The sequence below is a fragment of the Lepidochelys kempii genome, chromosome 11 (assembly GCF_965140265.1).
Source record: "Lepidochelys kempii isolate rLepKem1 chromosome 11, rLepKem1.hap2, whole genome shotgun sequence".
Lineage (NCBI taxonomy): Eukaryota > Metazoa > Chordata > Testudines > Cheloniidae > Lepidochelys > Lepidochelys kempii.
Genome location: NC_133266.1, coordinates 66,177,340 through 66,196,420, shown reverse-complemented (window position 1 = coordinate 66,196,420; position 19,081 = coordinate 66,177,340). Strand labels below are relative to the sequence as shown.

The following is a 19,081-nucleotide window of genomic DNA, read 5'->3' as shown; positions in this document are numbered from 1 at the left end:
CTATTAGAATGCAATGCTGAGCAGGCTCATTATTGTCAAATTAGATTCACTGACCTTCACTGCTATTTACCAGGAACAGAAAAGCAGCTTCAAGGACATTTTGCAATGGGTAAATTCACACTGAGTGCCACTCACCGACAACTGGATCTCTCATGCTTCTGCATTACTTGAATATGCAGGAATGTTTAAACCCAGTCACAAGCCTTGTGTTAATAGAGTAGTTCTTTAAATGGATCACATGCTGTACCCTGTGTACACCTCCCTCACCTCCTTGCATGCTCGCACATTCTTCAGATTAGATTAACTAGACCTTCAAGGTAAGTGTACAACCAGGGCAATATGGAGCACCAATATTGGGACCAAGCGGCCTGAAAACAGGATCCATGTCCCGTGTAGGCGGGTAACTGAAGTTTGGCCTTTTCTTTTTTATGTTTTCTTGATTTAATTTTAAATAAATTAAAAACCGCTATTAATTTCTACGCAGTAATGATGCATTTGATTCTCATAATCCAGCGTCCTTACTCCCTCTAATTGTTTGCTACTTCCAGTTGTGATTTGAAGTTTAAAATTAGACTGTAAATTCATCAGTGGCAGAACCTTATCTTTTTACTAGTGATGTCATAATAATGAGGATAATACACTCTTATATTGTACTTTTCATCAGCACATCTCAAAGTGCTTTACAAAGTGAAGAACCTGTAAGATGTACAGCACCTAAGATGCATCCAGTCCTTGTAACAAATTCAACTAAAAAAGCTATTGATCCACAGTTCTTTATTTTGTTATTAAATGCTGACTTCTCCTATGGAAGCATTTATAGAAATTTTATTAGATATCAAGATAGAGTCCAAGAAGTAATTGGGAGTGTGTGTGTTTCCATTTACAAGGCTTAATCCTTTTCCACTGGCAGCAAAGCTATTAAGCAGCTGTTATAACTTTCAGTGCTCTACTACCTACAAACCTGTGCCCCTAATGGGGCAATTTGACCAGTGGATCTGTGTAGCCAAATAAACCACTGGGCATGTCTTTGCCTTGTCCCCAGAACTCCCCTCTATGTTGTCGGAGCACTGGGTGCAGAAGAGGGGACATATTGTCCACTCCATGGCATGTTGCCTCTGAATGAGGGACCTGTGGTGTAGAACTGTTCAGAAATGGGAATTTTTTCCCTGTGAAAAATTTTAGGTTTTTCATTGAAAAATGAACTTTTTGTTTTTGTTTTTCAGCAAACAAAATGGAGAATCAGGTCCCCCCCGTTTCTGTGTTATAAGGGGACAGGGCAAAACACTGGATTTTTAAGTTGTTTATTTCTCACCACTACCTTAAAAAGTCCCCAGAGTTTGTGTAGGGAGTCAGCCCTTTGCTATGTTTAAAGAAGTGGTATCAAGACAAAATAAAAACGAATGGGATTGAAAACCAGCTTCTGAGTGTACTTGGCACACACGTGTGCACAAACTCTTTGTTTTTCCTCTCAACCTACAGTATATAATTTCCAGCAAAGTGTTTGCAGTTTTGTTTGAAGAGAGACAAGCTCCAGGACAAATATTACTCCCTTGATAAAATAGTCCTATTATTGGACTCTTGGAGGAGTCACAACTAACACTGTTTCTGCTCATGGGATTTACCATTTGGAAGATATTTTATTGTTGTCTCATGACATTTCCCTGCACTTTAATGCTCATTTATGTAACTGTTTTCTTTGATTTATGACAGGTTTTCTTCATTTATAGCAGTGCCATAAATTGCGTGGCCTTACTTTCAATGGCTATAAATTCAGCAACATCACTAAAGCACAGAATGAAAAAAAAAACCCCACTTTTCAAACTGCCTTCTTATCACAACCACAAGCAAAACAACCCCATCTCTCTATACAAATCTACAACTAAGAATCAAAATAAGTCGGGGCACTAGGCTTGTTTGTTCGAGCCAGCACTTTTTCTTAGTGTAGAATGTAAGGAGTCCAAATCTGATGAAAGGACACAAGGGAACAAAACTTGCAGCGAGGAAAGCACCATTGAAAACATACTTTAAGTAGAAAATGTATCCTATCAAACTATACGCTCTAAATCCAAATTCTGCCATCCTTACTCACACTGAATAGCAGCGCATTGCTCAAACCATCCTAATGAAGTTACTGAGACTACTGAAGGAGTAATGTACTACTGAGTGGTAAGGGTTGAGGGTAGAACACCATGGCTGGTGTTTATTTCATAAAGCTGGTGACAGTGCTACCCTTCTGAACTGACCACACAGGGTCCAAGGTAATCAAACCCGTAGAGATTTATCTCAAAATTAAACACAAAAACCAAACAAAAATAGACCAACACACCTCCATGCAGAAATCAAGTACATAAGTGTCAGCCTCAGAAGAAATGTTCCAAAAACTATGAGAATAACAAACAGGGGATTTATAAATTGCTCTAATGGTCCCAATTTTCCAAACCGTGTGCTTTAAGTAAGCTCCTAAATCCATATTTGGGCACCTAAATAAAACTGGTTTAATTTTCAGAGGTGCTGCACACCTGCAGCTCCCATTGACTTTGCTGGGATTTGTGGTGCTCAACATCTCTTCAAAGTGGGTTACTTTAATTTGAGTGCCTAAATATGAATTTAGGAGTTTAATTTAAAGCACTCATATTTGGAAAAAAAAAATTGGCCTGTTTGTGTGTTTGTGTTTGTGTGTATGTGCATAGGCGCTGACTCGGTGAGCACTCCGGGGCTGGAGCATCAACAGGGAAAAAATGATGGTTGCTGAGCACCCACCAGCATTCCCCACCCATCAGCGCCTTCCCCTCCCTCCCAGCACCTCCCACCCCCCATGATCAGCTGTTCCGCAGCATGCAGGAGGTGCCGGAGGGGGAGTGAGGGCAGGGCGTGCTCGGGGTAGGGAGCAGAATGGGGTAGGAAGGGGCAGGCAGAAGTGGGGGCGGGGCAGGAAGGGGCGGGGTCAGGAAAAGGCAAGGTGGGGTGGGGCCTTGGGGGAAGGGGTGGAGTGGAGGCGGGGTCTGGGGCAGAGTGGAGGTCGGGCACCCCACGGATCATTAGAAAGTCGGTGCCTCTGTTATGTGAGTGTGAGTGCATACACATACTCTCTGTACATGTCATTGTAATTACGGTAGATATTTTGCATTTTGTGTGTGTAATTATATACATACGCACCTTAACAAGATGAATCACTGTTTATATCTGAACTGTGAAAAAATATAAGAAATGAGGGATTATCTCTAATAAAACATATTTGTTAGGTTTAAAATTAGGCTACACATAATACAGAAAAAACACATTTTAGGTTTTTATACTATACATTTTAGTGCTCAGAAAAGTTAAGCTTTGCATCCTATAAAATGCAGAAATCTGCACTTGAATAATCTGTTTTTATACCTCAGTGTAACGGGGGATATTCAGAAAATAAAAGAGCCAATTAAAAGTCTTTGCATTCTTTCTCAAACGTGATAGATAAAAAAAGCTTATTTTACACACATTACCACAGTGCCCAAACTGTGGTCCTGATGTCATAATGCTCAGTCCTTTATCTCTGTAAGATAAAGAGAGAGAAGAGAAGTCCTTTTTCTCTGTAAGAGCTGCAGGATCAGACCCAAATTTATCTGGCCAGTCCCAATTCAGCAGTCAGAATTACCTTGGTCTTAAACGGTGCAACCACTTGTGTTCTCAGCAAGACTTAAAGGTCTAAGTAATATTTAATCAGCTGTCTTATATTATGTGAACTTCCTTGTCTATTTGGCAAGGTTTTTTCCTGTTTTTTTTTTAAGCCTGTGTGTTCATCAGTGGAAAATAAACTACAGTAGTTTAATTTCAGTTTAGGAAACCTGTGGATATTGGCAAAAAAAAAAAAGGAAAAAAAGTCAGATTCTTCTGAGTTGCACATTCAGCTTGAGGAAGTTAGAGAGAAACATTGCTGTCAGTTAATTCTGTTTTCTCTCTTGCACAGTTGAGAAGAGGTTATCAGGCCCTGAAGGGGCTACTCTGTGCTTAAACGCTCAGTTTATTTGGTCCCTGGTGAAAAGTTGTTTGTCTTTATTTCCCACATGTTTGTCTTTAGTTCTCCTAGTTTTAGTGTTGCGAAGTTGCTAGAATTTTCTTGTTATATAAAGTCATTGCTCAATCTAATTAAATATCATAGACATTTGATCCTTTTAATTAAGTGACTTGTGGATTATACGATAATTGCTAACTCCATACATTGTTGTTCTATATAATTGTACTTTGTAGGTCACAGGGAAACATTTCATTTTTTTTTACATCACAAGTAACCATATAGTTACCCTGTAACTAAATAGTAATTGCCATGCACTTAAATGGTAAATAAGTACCCACAATTACATTAATATACGCCTTGTGAAATAAAGCACTGATAAGACCTCCAATCTGAGCTGCATTTTTTTCACAAGCACATGCTAAAATGTTAAGAAGACCAAAAGAAACTTTTATCATGTTTCGGGTAACCAGACAGCAAGTGTGAAAAATAGAGACAGGAGGTGGTGGTGGTAGTGGGGAGAGGGTGGGGGGTTAATAGACGCCTATACAAGACAAAGCCCCAAATATCGGGCCTGTCCCTATAATATCTGCTTCACGTCACCAATGTAGTTTAAAATATACTGAAAGTGTATGGAAATTGCAGCAAGGACCCAATTCCTCTTCCCATTGAAACTGATGGCAAAATTCCCATTGATTTCAATGGGATCAGGATTGGGCCTGCACTGGATGAATAGACTTCCCTGTGTTCACCCAAAATGAGTATGTTTGTACACTGTTAATTAAAATGCATTTAAGTAGAGTGAATGTGTGCAGAATTCAGGCAACCCCTCTGCAGAAAAAAAGCCCCCTGGCTGTTCCAGCGACAAATAAAGCACGAATCCCCAAGGAGTTTCAGTATTGTGGGAGTTGCTATGGCATTCCGTTGCTGGATTGCCAAAGCAATGCCCTGTGCAAGTTAAGCAGACACTTGGCCCTCTAGGAGAGGGGCAGCTTTACAAAGAAAGAAGGGGGGGGGGGAATACTTCATGTTTTCAAGCTAAGAAGCATTATTCATAAGGAAGGGAAATGATTTGGTACCAACTTTACCCCAGATGTGACAGGGGTCTCTCAGTGAATCAGTTCTTGGTGTTTCTTTTTCATGTTACGCAGTTATTCATTTTGTGGCTTGTCTTCTCTTTTCTTCTCCTACCCCCAAGAAACTTGCCTGCCATTGTGCCCTGAAGAGGCAACATAAAACCTTCTCATTGTTGGGCAGGTTTTTCCTACAGCGGGTAGTGACCTCACAGAGCAGAGAGAGCCAGGATGGCAGTGGGTGTGCCTGTATATGGTGTAACGACGCTCGTGCTCTCTAAGGAGAGCTGACTTCCCAACCGATAATCCTGGGAATTATAATTGTAAAGGACTATTCTGGATGGGACAAAAATTTACCCTCATGATGTGAAGGGTGAGAGCACAGATGGGGTTAGTTAATGCTGGGAAAGCGCTCTGGTCCAGTGGATTAAGGACGCTTCTGGAAGTTTTGTGGCCAGGGTTCTAGTTTGTAATCTTAGGCCAGTATTTTCAAACTTGGGTGCTGAAAGTGAGGTCCCTAGATCCATATTTCAGTACCTAAACAAAAGTGGCCAGATTTTTATAAGTACTGGACATCAGTGACTCTCACTAATCTTAGTAGGAGTTGCTGATGATCATCCTTCATTTGGGTGCCTAAATACAAATTTAGGGTTCTATCTGTAGGCATCTAGGTTTGCAAATGTAGGCTTTTACCTACACAGAGGTAAAATGGGTCTAATACTGTATGTACTTACAAGCCTTCCTCACAAGAATCTTGCAAGTGTAAACTAGGTTAACATATGCAAAGAGAAATCTTGGCTCCAGGAATGCGGGGAGCAACCAAGATTAAAATCTTTGGCTTCTTTTTTTAATTTGCCTAATACTTGTGGCCTAGTTCCCCATTTTTGGCAGCTATCATAGTGAACTCAGCAACCCTGTTCCCTTCTACTCATCTGTCTACCCATTCTATTTGGCTCCCAGGGGAAAAGCCACAGTATAATTTACTTCCACGTGGTTGTGTGTCTACGGAACAGTGGGGGCCTGGTGCTTCCCTACTACTTAGTGACAGGGATGGGGAACTTGGCAGCTCCAATGCTCCCTGCCCCCATGGGCTACTCCTCCAAATACATATTATATTTTAATTGCTTTTAGTTAACATAAATAAGGATCCAGAGTGCACATCAATATTTGGAAAGCGAAAGAAAGTTTTGATTTATTAGCCAGGAGGAGGTTTTTAGGCTACTTTGCGTTTTGTCTGCATCAATCATAAATGACAATGTGGTAGAAGATCAGTTTCACTTGGGAAATGACCTTTTGTATCGTTCTATAGATTTCTCAGCTGAAGTCCTCGGTCATGGAAAAAAAACCCTGCAATATCCTGACTTGGGGAGAACATTGTGGTGAAAGAGAATAGGTGTTTAATCTTGTGTGACTAATGCTATTGATCAAATTAGGAAATATAATGACAAGGAATAATGGGAAATATAATGATGAAGAGTAACTATCCAGATCTTCTATCAGCAAGTTAAAGGTTTATTCTGTGGAGTTATCTTTCCTTTGGTTAGAAAATATTAATTGAAAGAGAAGGAATTTGAACAATTTATTAAAAAAATCTGAATTGAGGAAATCTTTAAGTACATCATTTTGTACCATCACGACCTCAGTTCTGACCTGGAAGAGGATCACCAATTCTGTGTAGAGACAGTCTGTAGGCCTCTTTAAACCAGATTCTACCAATTGATTATTTGGTTGCATGTTGCATTTGGAACTAAATGGGAGTGCTGGTGAGATTTTATAGGAGAACTAGGTTATTTTTGTTTTTTGGTTTTGGTCTCCTGCTTATGATGAGAAAGTGTTGCATCCAATCTAAGCCATGATGTGTTAGGTCTCATGACATATTTACTTATGTGTACTTAAAAGGAAGTCTTTTTCATTTTAAATTATTTTCTAATCCAGTTTCTGCGCCAGGAATTTGCCATTTTGATCGCAGATGAGGGGGTGTGTCAAATCATAGTCTTTTAAAGGATGATTCCATTAAACAATGGAATGGTAAAAGTGCAACTAGGGCAAAGATTGAAGACTGCTGTTAGTGTCTACATACCGTGTGTCACCTTCATCCCCATGGCATCCCACCAGCTTGGAGGCTTGTACTGTCCCTCTTGATCTAAGCAAGCAGTTTCAGGTTCACAGCAAGACCTCAAGGAGAGCCAGATGATAGAGCAGATGGCTGATGACTGATTTGGCAAAGTTTGATGAGTGGAAATTGTTTGCTTTAATTGCTTGTCAAGTCTGGTATCTACGGTAGAGTTAAGGGTCTACTACCTAAACTTAGAACAGAACAGAATAAAGAAAAGTGGAGGGGGGCCAAGGTAAACCAATTTACCCACAGCCCTGGGGAGGAATAATGCTGCTGGCACAGCCTAAAGAGTCTGTACCTACTTTCTAGTGCTGTGTGCATGATTTACATCCTGCAGCACGTTTTCACTCTATAATGTTGTAACTGAAGAGGACAAAATGTGTATGATGAAACTAGATGAGAAATAATACTGTAAAAAAATAACTTAAAATGACTAGGCAACAAAGGATGACATGGTCTAATATGAACAATTATCCTTGAAACACGGCACTATAAATCTAGTTACTAATGTGATATCATTCTGACTGATGCCCACATGTTCACTACATCCTCTGAAATATGCTACAACATAAAATGAACAGATATTTTCAGGACATAATGCAAAGTCTATGTATTAGCCCAGGAAAGAGTAATCACACACAGATAATCATTCTTGATTAAGATACAGTCACTCTCAATATTTATAAATACCGATTACTTCTTTGTGATAATCTCCTAGGACTGAGAAATTACTTCCCTTTGAAAACTTTTTTTGTCATTTCAGAGACATCTTTGTGGTACTGAGTAAACACCCTCTGATGAGCCCTTGTTGAAAGGGAGAGAGCGCAGATGAAAGGGCTTCAGGAATAAGATTTAGAAGGAACAATGTGTCTGAAACAACATTGGGCTGTTAATTCAGAAAGTTAATTCAAGGCCTTTTATTCTTTCAGTCATGAATGACACTAACCCTACTCAAAAAACCCTAACTCCTCCTCCCGCCACCCACCCAACCAAACAAACGAACTGAAAAAACAAATCCCCACAAATTGTAAGATTTCTTTTTTCAGTTGGACAAAGGTTTAGTTTCATTTTAATGCGTCAGTACCTCATGGGTATTCGGCCCATTTCTGATCCATTCACTCATGCTGAGTATTACCTTAATCAATTAGTATTCAAATTAAAATCAGTGGCAACACTCAAATTTCTAAGAGTTTTCCTATATTCTAAAATATTACCACATAGGTTGTGAAGAATCAAGTTAGCTGGCATGACGTTGACAGTGCATTTGCAATGTTGTTCTAGCTGTGTTGGTCCCAGGATACTAGAGAGACAAGGTGGGTGAGGGTAATATCTTTTATTGGACCAACTTCTGTTGGTGAGAGAGACAAGAGCCCTTCTTCAGGCCGGGGGAAGACTTGAAGCTTGTCTCTTTCACCAACAGAAGCTGGTCCGATAAAAGATGATATCTCACCCACTTTGTTTCTCATGCTTTTGCGGTCAGTGGAGATCAGAATAAATTGTGACAGCTAATCATGGGTAAACCCAGAGGCTGAAAGCGTTGCTAGCTGACATGAGGTTGTGAATACTTCTTGCCCTGGTCTGTGTTGACAGCGAAATCATATTCAGTATCAGCTTACTCCATTCTATGTAGCCATATTCAAACATGGTAACAATTTGTAATGTAGAAAATTCCTTAAGGAAGGCAGCCCCACTTGTGTCAGCTGAGCTTTGTATTAGGGAGTGTAGAGAAAATTCTAATCCAATTGTCCTGTTCCCTACATTGCCAAGCTGCCCTCTAAGTAACAATTTGTGGTCCTGTCCGCCACTTCTAACCCTCTTTCTAATTGTCTCTAATATAAAACTTTAAACATTCCTTTAGCTAGAAATATACTTCTTCTAACTAGAATCATCCTTCAAAAACATTAGGTTTAAACGAGAGGAAAAAAGGTTTCTGAATTCATATTAGCTTTGCTTCCTCCCAAAAGAGAGATCTACAAAAGTTTAAATTCAGTGAGACCCGTCCTTAATTAGAACATTCTTAATTGCAGGAAAAACCAGGTTTATGGTTGATTAGCTGGAAGATTCTAGGAGAGTGCAAAGTAATGAAAAGGCCAGGAGGGAGTTCCCCTCTTCTTTTTGTATATTTTACAGCAAGGGGTAATCTAGGCTATTGTTAAGAGGTGAGGCTATAATGAAGGCAATGTTAAGTGCTCCAAATTTGCCAGTAATTAGTGGCTTCTTAAAGGACCCACCTGTAATTTTTTCTGAGAGTTTTGGAAACTTGGCACCAATGCTTGAGATTGCTAATAAAACATTACTTTATCCATTCCTTCAAGAGTCCCTGACAATGTCTTGTCTATAAAAGCAAATGTAATTAAGTAAATAAATTACGGCCAGGAGTAGCATACAAATAGATTGCAATTGTGTAAGAAAGAGGCACTGTGTATTGTTTCGCTCGCCTTGTCCAAAGTAAGAGAACTTGCAATTCTGTTTTCATAAACAGTCTCCTGAAATCAATGAGTCTGATGTTTTAAGCATGGTCTTGTGTATATACGGCCTGATTGACAAATCGATCGACAAATGAAAGTCGTGCTGCACTCAAGCAAAACCTCATGTAGAGAGAGACAAATGATTTTTATGCATCGTTGCCAGGGCCTTGTCATGACATCTTTTCCCCCCTAAAAAAGTCAAACTCAATCTTTCATGATTTAAAAAAGAAAGAAAGGTGGATCTCGTAGGGCTTGCCTATACATGGAATTGCTATTCCCGAATAACTCCATGTAAGGATATTCTTATTCCAGAACAAGATTATTCTACTTTTGGATTCAGGAATAGGTCCATGAATAGACAAGCCCTTAGAATGTTTGATTACAAAAATTAAAAAGATCAATTGTTGAGCTAGGAGGGTTTAAAAACAAACAGCTAGAATTAGTAGAAGACTAGTTATATTCGGTCAAAAATTGTTTCTTCATTTAAATATATATTGATTATCACTAGCGCAGGGTAAAATAATTAACTCATATTTGTTGGAATGTGTAAGTGAATCCAATTTGATCATGTTGCTACTTGCTACTTGTTAGTTTTGAGTGAACATTTGAATGATTTAGTGGTGCTGGAAAAAATGGTAATGGAAAATTTAATTCCAATGTTGCATGCATGAGTATCTATGGAAAGAGTAAGCCAAATTCATGCATATAAGTGCTATAATTGCTTGCATGCTCATCTAGTTAGAGAACAGAGACTAGAGAACAGAACAGAGTCTGTGACCTAGCTGCCCAATCACAAGGGTAAACAGCCTGAATTTTGAATATTTGTGACTAAACCTCGACTGAAAATTGTTAAAGTATACGTACTGAGTAAATTGCACTAGAATCTGGGTAGGGATTGACTACCCAAAGATGCGCCACAAATGGATGGTAGGCTCTTTTGGATGATGTCACAGGGGTGGCTGGCCCTTTCAGATGATATCAGTGTTGAACATTACGTCCAACCGTACACAACTGGGACTTCATTTAAACACTCCAAAAAAACCCAAACAAACCCCAAACCAATGCTTTTGTCCATTATGATCAGTAGGTGAGGAGGGAAAAAACGGTGGTGGGGCAGGGACACAAAATTAATGTTGGAGATGAAGAGAAGCGATTGGGGTGGGGGGTGAGAGCATGTGGGGGGTCGGAAATGACGCTTTGAACTGTCCTTTTCTCCGGAGTTCCAAGATGCCCTGTCAGCAACAATCGGTGGCTCTGTCAGCCACGTATAGCCCATTTTCTAGTGTAAAAGCTAAACTGGGAGCCAGTTAATAGACCACATTTTCTTTTTATATAAACGAAAGTGGCTGCTAGGCTATAAACTACAGCTGAAAGAGCAGTAGGGTTTCTGGAGGGTAGCAAGGAATAGTCCAGGACATCTTAAATTAAATCAATTAAAAGAAGAAGGGGTTAGCAAAATTGTACAAACCATAGATATACTCCAGCTAATTGGGAGATGGTATTTATAATCTGTCTTCTATTTTTTATCCTTTTACTAGGACCTGCTGTTCATAGGGAAAGGATACATTGCACACAACTATCTTTAGCTGATTTTATTTTTAACTGAGACATAGCCATACTTGAATAGCGATAAACCACACCAATGTGTCTTAATCAGAAATTGGACTTCTCAGGTAGTGGGAAGCACTTAGCCTTCAACCCGATGAGAGGTATGCATCGGTGCCGACCGTCAGGGCTTATTGCCATAATAAAAACAAATGTGAGGGAATTGTAATATGCTTGTGGATACCCTGTCTGCAGAGAAACTTATTTTTCAAAGCTGTGTGCTACAGGCATCCCCTTTATAGCTTGTCGATCACTCTGTCTTTTTGCTTGTCTGTCTTTATTGGAAAATGTAAGGCAATCACAGATTTTCCCTGTGCATATTGCACATACAGAAACCACTCTCCCTCGTTTTTACCAGCCTTGTGACACCCGTGGTGTGTGAATTTCTAATCAAAGCTGGAATATTCACATCACAGAGGTGACCAAGGCAGGTACAAAAGTGAGAGAAACTATCTGGTGATGATACATACACGGCAATTCTCCTCTGACTAAGGTCAGGGGCAAGTGAATTGTTCTTTTTTAACCGATGGAGGCGCTCCTACGGGGACTGCTCTTAATGTGTGATCTTTATTATATAGCTGCTAGTCAATTTCTGGTGATGTATATAAATGTGTTTAACAATACACGGTGATGTGCTTTGAAGGGGCACTGTTATATTTATGAAATATAGATTACAAAGTTTTTGAATTGCAGGGGAAAGCTGACATATTTTGGCATAAATGTATTAACGCCCATAAGTACTGAAGCATATATTGCACTGGCAGCCTTTAAAATATTTGCGTTATTGTTGCATTTAATTTTAAAAAGCAGTAACAGTAGATAAGTGCTAGGTATTGTTTTTGTTACAAGAACTAAAAATAGGAGAGATGGCTCATTTAATACCTTCTATAAAAGTCTGGGTTAGATGCAAACTCGGGACCAAATTCAGCAAGTTAGTTAAGCATGTGCTCAAATTTAAGCGTATGAGTGTATGCTACTCACTAAAATTAGGTGCATGCTTTAGTACCTTGTTAAGTCCACTTAACTCACAGTTAAAAATGCATAGTTAAAACAGTACCATTTACTAACAGTTTAAAATACACTTCCTGACCTTGGTGCCCCCGTTTTTGATTACATGTTGTATGTCACAAGCCACTTTGTGTTCCTTCTCCAAAAGAGCTTATTCTCCATTTGGCCTTGGCCTCTGTTCAGATCTTGAAAGACTAGTAAGAGATTCTTTCTTGTATCTCCAAAAAGACATCTGAACATGATATATGAGCATGCTTTATGAAATTTACAGTAGGCATTGCACAAAGAACCCTAATGATTCTGGCTCCTAGCGGGGATTCTGACATTGTTCCAGATAAACCAAAACTCCTTTGTTATTATAAATAGGACCAGCATTTTCAGTCACCACAGGGATCATTTTTTCATTGCTAGTTATATCTTCCAGTAAAAAAAAAAAAATCTTATCAGCTTTGTCTGCTTCATTTAGGAGTTCAAGTCCCAGCAAAGGGAGGGTGGAGGCACTCTGAAGTCTTGCATCTTTAGATCTTCCCATGAAGAACTTCTTAGGATGGTTCTCATTAGGGGATTTGTCATTATTGGGAAGACAGTTCACTACTGGAGGGCTTCTTATCATTTCGTATTGTACCCTGCAGTGCCTCATTGCCTGGGCAGGGAGGAGAGATGCCTTGAGAACTGCATTGCTGAGAAAGTCTATGAAAAGGTGTAACACTGGGGATTTCCTTTTATGGGCTTTGTTTTGTTTGCTGAGAGCTAACATTTGTTTTTGAACTCCAGCTCCCTTCTGGAGCACTACTTAAAAACTGACCTATATTTATTTGAAAAATTACCTTAAAATTATAAAACATACAGGCCAGTAATGAATATAAGGAATACACTTACTGCTCATGTTTTCTGTGTAGACATAGCCAAAGTGTATAATCAACTTCACCATTTAGTTGACAGTAGAACTTCCTGTCACCTGAACTGGAAAGATAACATCCCTCTTCTGCAGTGCTCTGGGAGGGCATGTGTGACTGGAATCCCACGGGAGCCAGCTGAGGTCACTCAATTAGGGTGAACTGCAAAGAATGGGGCAGGCAATCCCCAAAGCTGGTGGATATTCCAATACTTAGATTTACCAAGCCAGCACAAAATAGCTTTTATTATACCTCACTGGTTACAAAAGAAGTCAACAACACAGTTCCCTTAAAGTAACTTGGCCTCAGGCCTCCACTTAGATACCCAAGTCAAATATGATAAGGATTAATGAAAATCTTATTCATCATATGAAAAAGGTTCTACCAATCCCAAAGGATTGGACATGTTACCTCCCAGGTCAATGAATATTCCAGATCTTACACAAATACACACTTACAGTCAATTCTTATTAACTAAACTAAAATTTATTAAAAAAGAAAAGGGAGAGAGAACTGGTTAAAAGATCAGTATACATACAGACATGACTCCATCTTGAGATTCAGATTCATAGAGAGATGGAGAGCTTTGTAGATACAAAGAGTTCTTTCAGAAATAGTTCATAGGTTATAGTCCAATGTTTATATTCAGGGCAGTCCAGTCAGAACTAGGATCTCAGTTCTTATGGCTTAGGCTTCCCCTGCATGCAATCTCAAGCAGATCTGAGATAAAAAGGATTGGGACCCAAAGATCTTTTATACAATTCCAGGCCTTCTCTGACAGTTCGGAGCCCTGAGTGGAACAATAGGCACTCATGGGGACTTTGAAGTGGATCCATTTCCTAAGCATCCCGGTAATTATCCACACAGATTAACACAAGGCAATTGCCTGTTTTTTCTACCATTCGCAGATGATTTGCTATACACTTCAAAGAGAGATGAATGCAGTGATATCCAATGTTTACAGTTCATTTACATGTTAAGATGCTCTTTTGATCTCTGAATTAACAGAATACAGCATAGACAGGGACCATGTTGATTTCTACCAGTATATATGTAAATACACAAACATTATCTCCTGATATGTTTTTAAGGGTTGAATTTGAGTCATTTATCCTGCAGAATGCTTATTAACCCTTTTGGTCATGCGTCACAGCGTGCTTTCCCCCACGGCCCAGAAAGAGGGTATTCACTGGTAACAGCAGAAGCAAAATGGAAGCAGAAGAGGCAGCAGTCAGGCCTATGTAAAGGAAGGGGAGCAAAGGTGGTCTTGAACCAGGGGCGAAAGTAAGTTAGAGGACTTACCGGTACGCTGGAGTCCTGAGCAGGGGGCATGGCCTCAACCAGAAGAGGCGTGGCCTCAAATCCCCAGGGCCAGGGCTCCAGCTGTGGTAGTGGCAGCTGGGAGCCCGGGGCCCTTTAAATCACCCCCGAGCTACCAGCTATAGGCCTTTGGCAGCAGGGCTCCGGCAGGGATTTAAAGGGCCGGCGCAGTAGCGGTGGCTGGAGCTCTGGGGCTCTTTAAATCCCCGCCAGAGCCCCCCCACCCCTACCCCAGGGCTCAGGCAGCAGGGCTCAGGCCAGGATTTAAAGGGCCCAGGGGAGGGGGGTAGCAGCGGCTGGAGCTCCGGGGACCTTTAAATCCCTGCCGCCGCTACCCCAGGGCTTTAAATTGCCCTCTGGGAAAGCCAGTCCTGGTACGGCGCACCGGCTCTTACCGGTACACTGTACTGGGGTGTACCGGCTTACTTTCACCTCTGCCTTGAGCACATTTGGTGTTGCTCTTGCTTTGTCCAAATGACCTTTCTAAACATTAGCAGATGAACTGGAAAATTCCCTACCTGCTTTAAAAAATAATCTTTAAAAGATGACATATTATTTAAAGCGTGCTTCATCAGAAACATAAAGAAAATCCATTTAAAAGAAAATGAATCTCACCATATTCCTTTAACCATGTTTTGAGTGTGAAATATTCATTGTTAAGGAAGGTCACACCCGGAAAGAAATCAGCTTGACTTTCAGAATCAGGCTGAGTTTCAATTAGGTGGAAAACCCCCATCTTTTCACTTGTAAATGAACAGATTTTGTTTGGAACCACTGAAAGAAGCACACATGGGCTGGCCTGTTTGATGCCATTTCGACCGTGAGTTTTCAGAAGAGAACTACACTTCAAAAAATGTTTTTGAAGTTTTTCTGGTTTGCCTGATCCTTAACATATGTGTGTATATTTCATTATAATCATCATAGAGAAGAGAAAAGGAAATTTTCTTTGTTTATTCCTTCTGTACTTCCTACAAAAACTTGAAAGACTGGAATATCTTTCTGGAAAACTTCCTATAGTCTAACACAAGTTATTGGAGTAACTGGCTGAAATTATCTGGTTTGTGTTAGAGAGGAGGCCAGAATACATGATACTTTGGTCCCTTCTGGTCTTACAATCGTTGAAATTATGAATAGCCCTTCTAGATTTAGAGACATGTTCTGGTCAATGGCAATCTCCTATGGGGTTCTCTGAAACTAGGATTTTGCCCTTACTTCTTACTTATGCATTGATTTGTAATATTTCTTTCATTTCTGTTTTATAAAGCCTTTTGCTTTTTCTCTGGTTAGTACCACAGCATTGTCTCTTTTGGTCATGCGTATTATACCACTGAGATTACTATGGAGAATATTTGTAGCTACCTCTCACTACTGTTGCTATTAAGGCAACTTGCAACGTTTTCCTTCATGACATAATACAGAGATTAAAACAGGATTTTCATTGCAGCTGGATGTAGCTTTGCCTACAACTTTTGTTCCCCACTTTGCTTCTGCGTCTCTGATCATTATAGATCATGTACATATTTTTTTTTCTTTTTTGCAGTGTGTGCTGGCACTGAGAACAAGCTGAGTTCTCTGTCTGATCTGGAGCAGCAATATCGTGCGTTGCGCAAGTACTATGAGAACTGTGAGGTAGTCATGGGCAACCTGGAAATCACCAACATTGAACACAACCGTGATCTTTCCTTCCTCAGGGTAAGCAACCTCTTTTTTCCACCTTCCCCATGGTGAGAGCGGATATTGGTGTTAGACTGCACAATAACAGAGTGTCTTGTTCGTAAGTGACGGTTCTTTTCTGCTGATTGGCTGAGCCAGTCATGGAAGCAGACCATAAAAAGACACAGCAAGGTCAAGGTGCAAAGTACAAGAACAACAGTGTTGTTGTGAGTGAGGCACTGAGTGTACAGTTACCAGGGTTTCTGATAGAAGGTACTGGCAGTTCATAGTATATGACATTTAATGTGTTTGTGCCTCTCTGTGTTGCAAACTGGTGTGAAGGTGTGTTAGGAAGGGACCTAGGAAGGTCAGAGGATTTTGCAGATAAACACTTCTGGTTTTAACAGGCTAATCCTAGTAAAATGCCAGGCAGAAACAGTTAAAATGGTAAACAATAGGCGAACTCCTATTACTCCTAATACTTGTGTAACACTTAACCCTTACTAACATGTTCAGTAACACCCCGTCCAGTCACAGCTGTAGCTAAGGTGACCAGAATTCCCAATTTTATAGGGACGGCCCCAATATTCGGGGCTTTGTCTTAAATACCCCACACCCCCATCCCGATTTTTCACACTTGCCATCTGGTCACCCTCGCTGTGGCATTACAATGTGTGAAACCTCAAGTGGAGTCTCCAGGTGCTAGAGGATGTCAGTGGTGGACCAAGTGGTGCCCTGTCACAGGGCAGCGTCAGTCATGTGCCCCGTCAGTGGTTTTTATTTTGCAGAATTTATGTTTTCACGTGCATATATGTGTGTATCTGTGTCTATACAGGTAGCTTTTCCCGTTGTGAAGAAACCCTTCTGCATACGTATTAGCGTAGTGCTATCACTCTAAGACTGCAGACAGCCTGACAATAGTAATCAAGAGAGATGGGGAGGATGAAAGCCAAATTAAGAGCCACTAAACGTCACTGTAGTTTATTCTTTGACAGTTGACTGTTTTAGAAGAAACATCCAGCTAATGGGATCATCCAGTGTATTTTGCTCCTTTGAGCGTGTTTTCCACCGGATTAAGGCTGCAGTGTGAGGGGAAGAGATCTTCAGGGATAGGAATGACTGTCAGGGGAAGGGAGAACAAATTTTAGTATGATTGTGACCCAAATGGGCCATAACATGGTATAGCTGGTCAATATGGATGAGGTCAAACCATGATTCAAATGGAGTAAAGCACCATCTTATATGGCTTGTTTTGATTATGTACAACTCTCATAAAACCCCTTTCTGTGTTTCTAAATGTGTGTGTCGGTGTGTAGATAACAATTGTAGGAGATGTGGAGACCGAGGGAAGAGGCCCGTCAAAATATCAGTCTAGGGGAAGGAATGGGAGGGCAGATGCGCACCCTAAATATTTTTCTTTGGATCGTTGGCCTGGAAAAGATTAGGGATAGGCAAAATATTTGCTTTAGAGCTGTCTCATTTTGTTTTGCAGGGTCTTATGTGAACCTTTTGTTTAATATTAGTTCACAAAGATTTAACTTCCTACCGTTAGTTCTAACAAAGCTGAAGCACAAACCAAACTTTAGTCTGATTGGCACGTTTCCCTTCTTTTCAGGTTAAAATCACTGCAGTTTCATATGAGTTCCACTCCAAACCTCAACTTGGGCTCATGGTTGCTCAAAACTTAGACCAGTTTGCAAGCTTGCTAAATGGTTTGCAGGCTTGACTCAAACTAAAAGGTGCATTGAGGGTAGTTTTAATTCAGTTTAATTGATGACCAGTTAGCTACACAATTGCAAATGATAGTCTAGACATTCTGCAAACATAAAGGGTGAGTCCTAGGGTAAACCACCAACTTTAGAACAAGTGTCTATTGACTGTCTAGACTAATGTTCAGAGCCATGTTAGTTAATTGCCAATCAATTAACTCACATTAAAACAGGAACACAAACTCTACTCTAGACAAATCTTCACTGAACCTGGCCCAAGTTTCTGATACGTAATGAAACTGCAAACAGTTTTGCTTGGCTCCAAGTTTAGTTGTGAAAGCTTCTCACAACTCTAAATTCCTCCCTCTTTCACTGCACTGGCAGACCGTTTGGGGAGGAAGATCAGGATATGCTGTGAATTACTGAATCAGGGCTTCCCACGGAGGATGGCTTCAGTGAGGATTGCTTGTGGTTAAAGCTGGCCCCACCTAACTAAAAGAACAATTGTGGCCTATTCATTAAGCAAACTAGAAATGAAAATGAAGGTCTCTCCTATTTGTTTCCCCGGTGACGCTAAATATTCTACTTTTTCATACAAACTCCTCTGCTGTTCTTTTTTGGGCAAGCCTTCAATAGAAAAATAGAGGAAAATATTACAGGAAAAATAGCCATAAACTAAGCAAATGAGAAGAAGAAACGAGGGCCATCAGTGGTAAATCAAGGCAATTTACTGGCTTTGGCTTTGTGGAGATCATTACGAAGGCTTTTATTTATTTATTTTACCTGGGACTGCCCTCTCACAGATGTCTCGGGCGGGAGGGGGGGGGCAGAAAAACACAAATATGAAAACAAACTGGCAGCTCTAGTCTAATATGATAAATTATCGTCATTAAACAGAGGAAAACGTGTTCTTGGGGAAATAAATAAATAAAAGGGTAGCATATTTATGCTAATAATTCAACATTCATTAGTTAGACATTATTATTTATTTTAAAAGCAATTTTAATGACCTAACAAAAGTGGCAGATGGGATCTAACCAAGAGCGAGGATATTAGTCACTTTTAGCCTTTTAAATGGTGAAATCTGTAATGTAAGTAACGCACAGCCTGCCCTGCTCCCCTCCACCCCCAGTCTTCTTACTTTCCTTCTACCTCAAATGGGCTTCAAGTAGCCAATAGACAGACAGCTGGCTTATTTATGTGTCTAGCTGATGAGCATCTATGTAAGCCTTCCTTCTTCCT

At 40.2% G+C, this 19,081-nt stretch overlaps 1 protein-coding gene across 5 annotated transcripts in view; it reads left to right on the top strand.

The window, feature by feature from the left end:
• The window catches only part of ERBB4 (erb-b2 receptor tyrosine kinase 4), a 972,415-nt gene that overhangs the window by 371,410 nt on the left and 581,924 nt on the right, over window positions 1-19,081 (top strand). For all 5 annotated transcript variants that reach the window (XM_073306719.1, XM_073306718.1, XM_073306716.1 and 2 more), the window contains exon 2: window positions 16,018-16,169. In XM_073306719.1, the coding sequence (XP_073162820.1) occupies window positions 16,018-16,169 (152 nt within the window). The remainder of the gene's footprint in view (window positions 1-16,017; window positions 16,170-19,081) is intronic.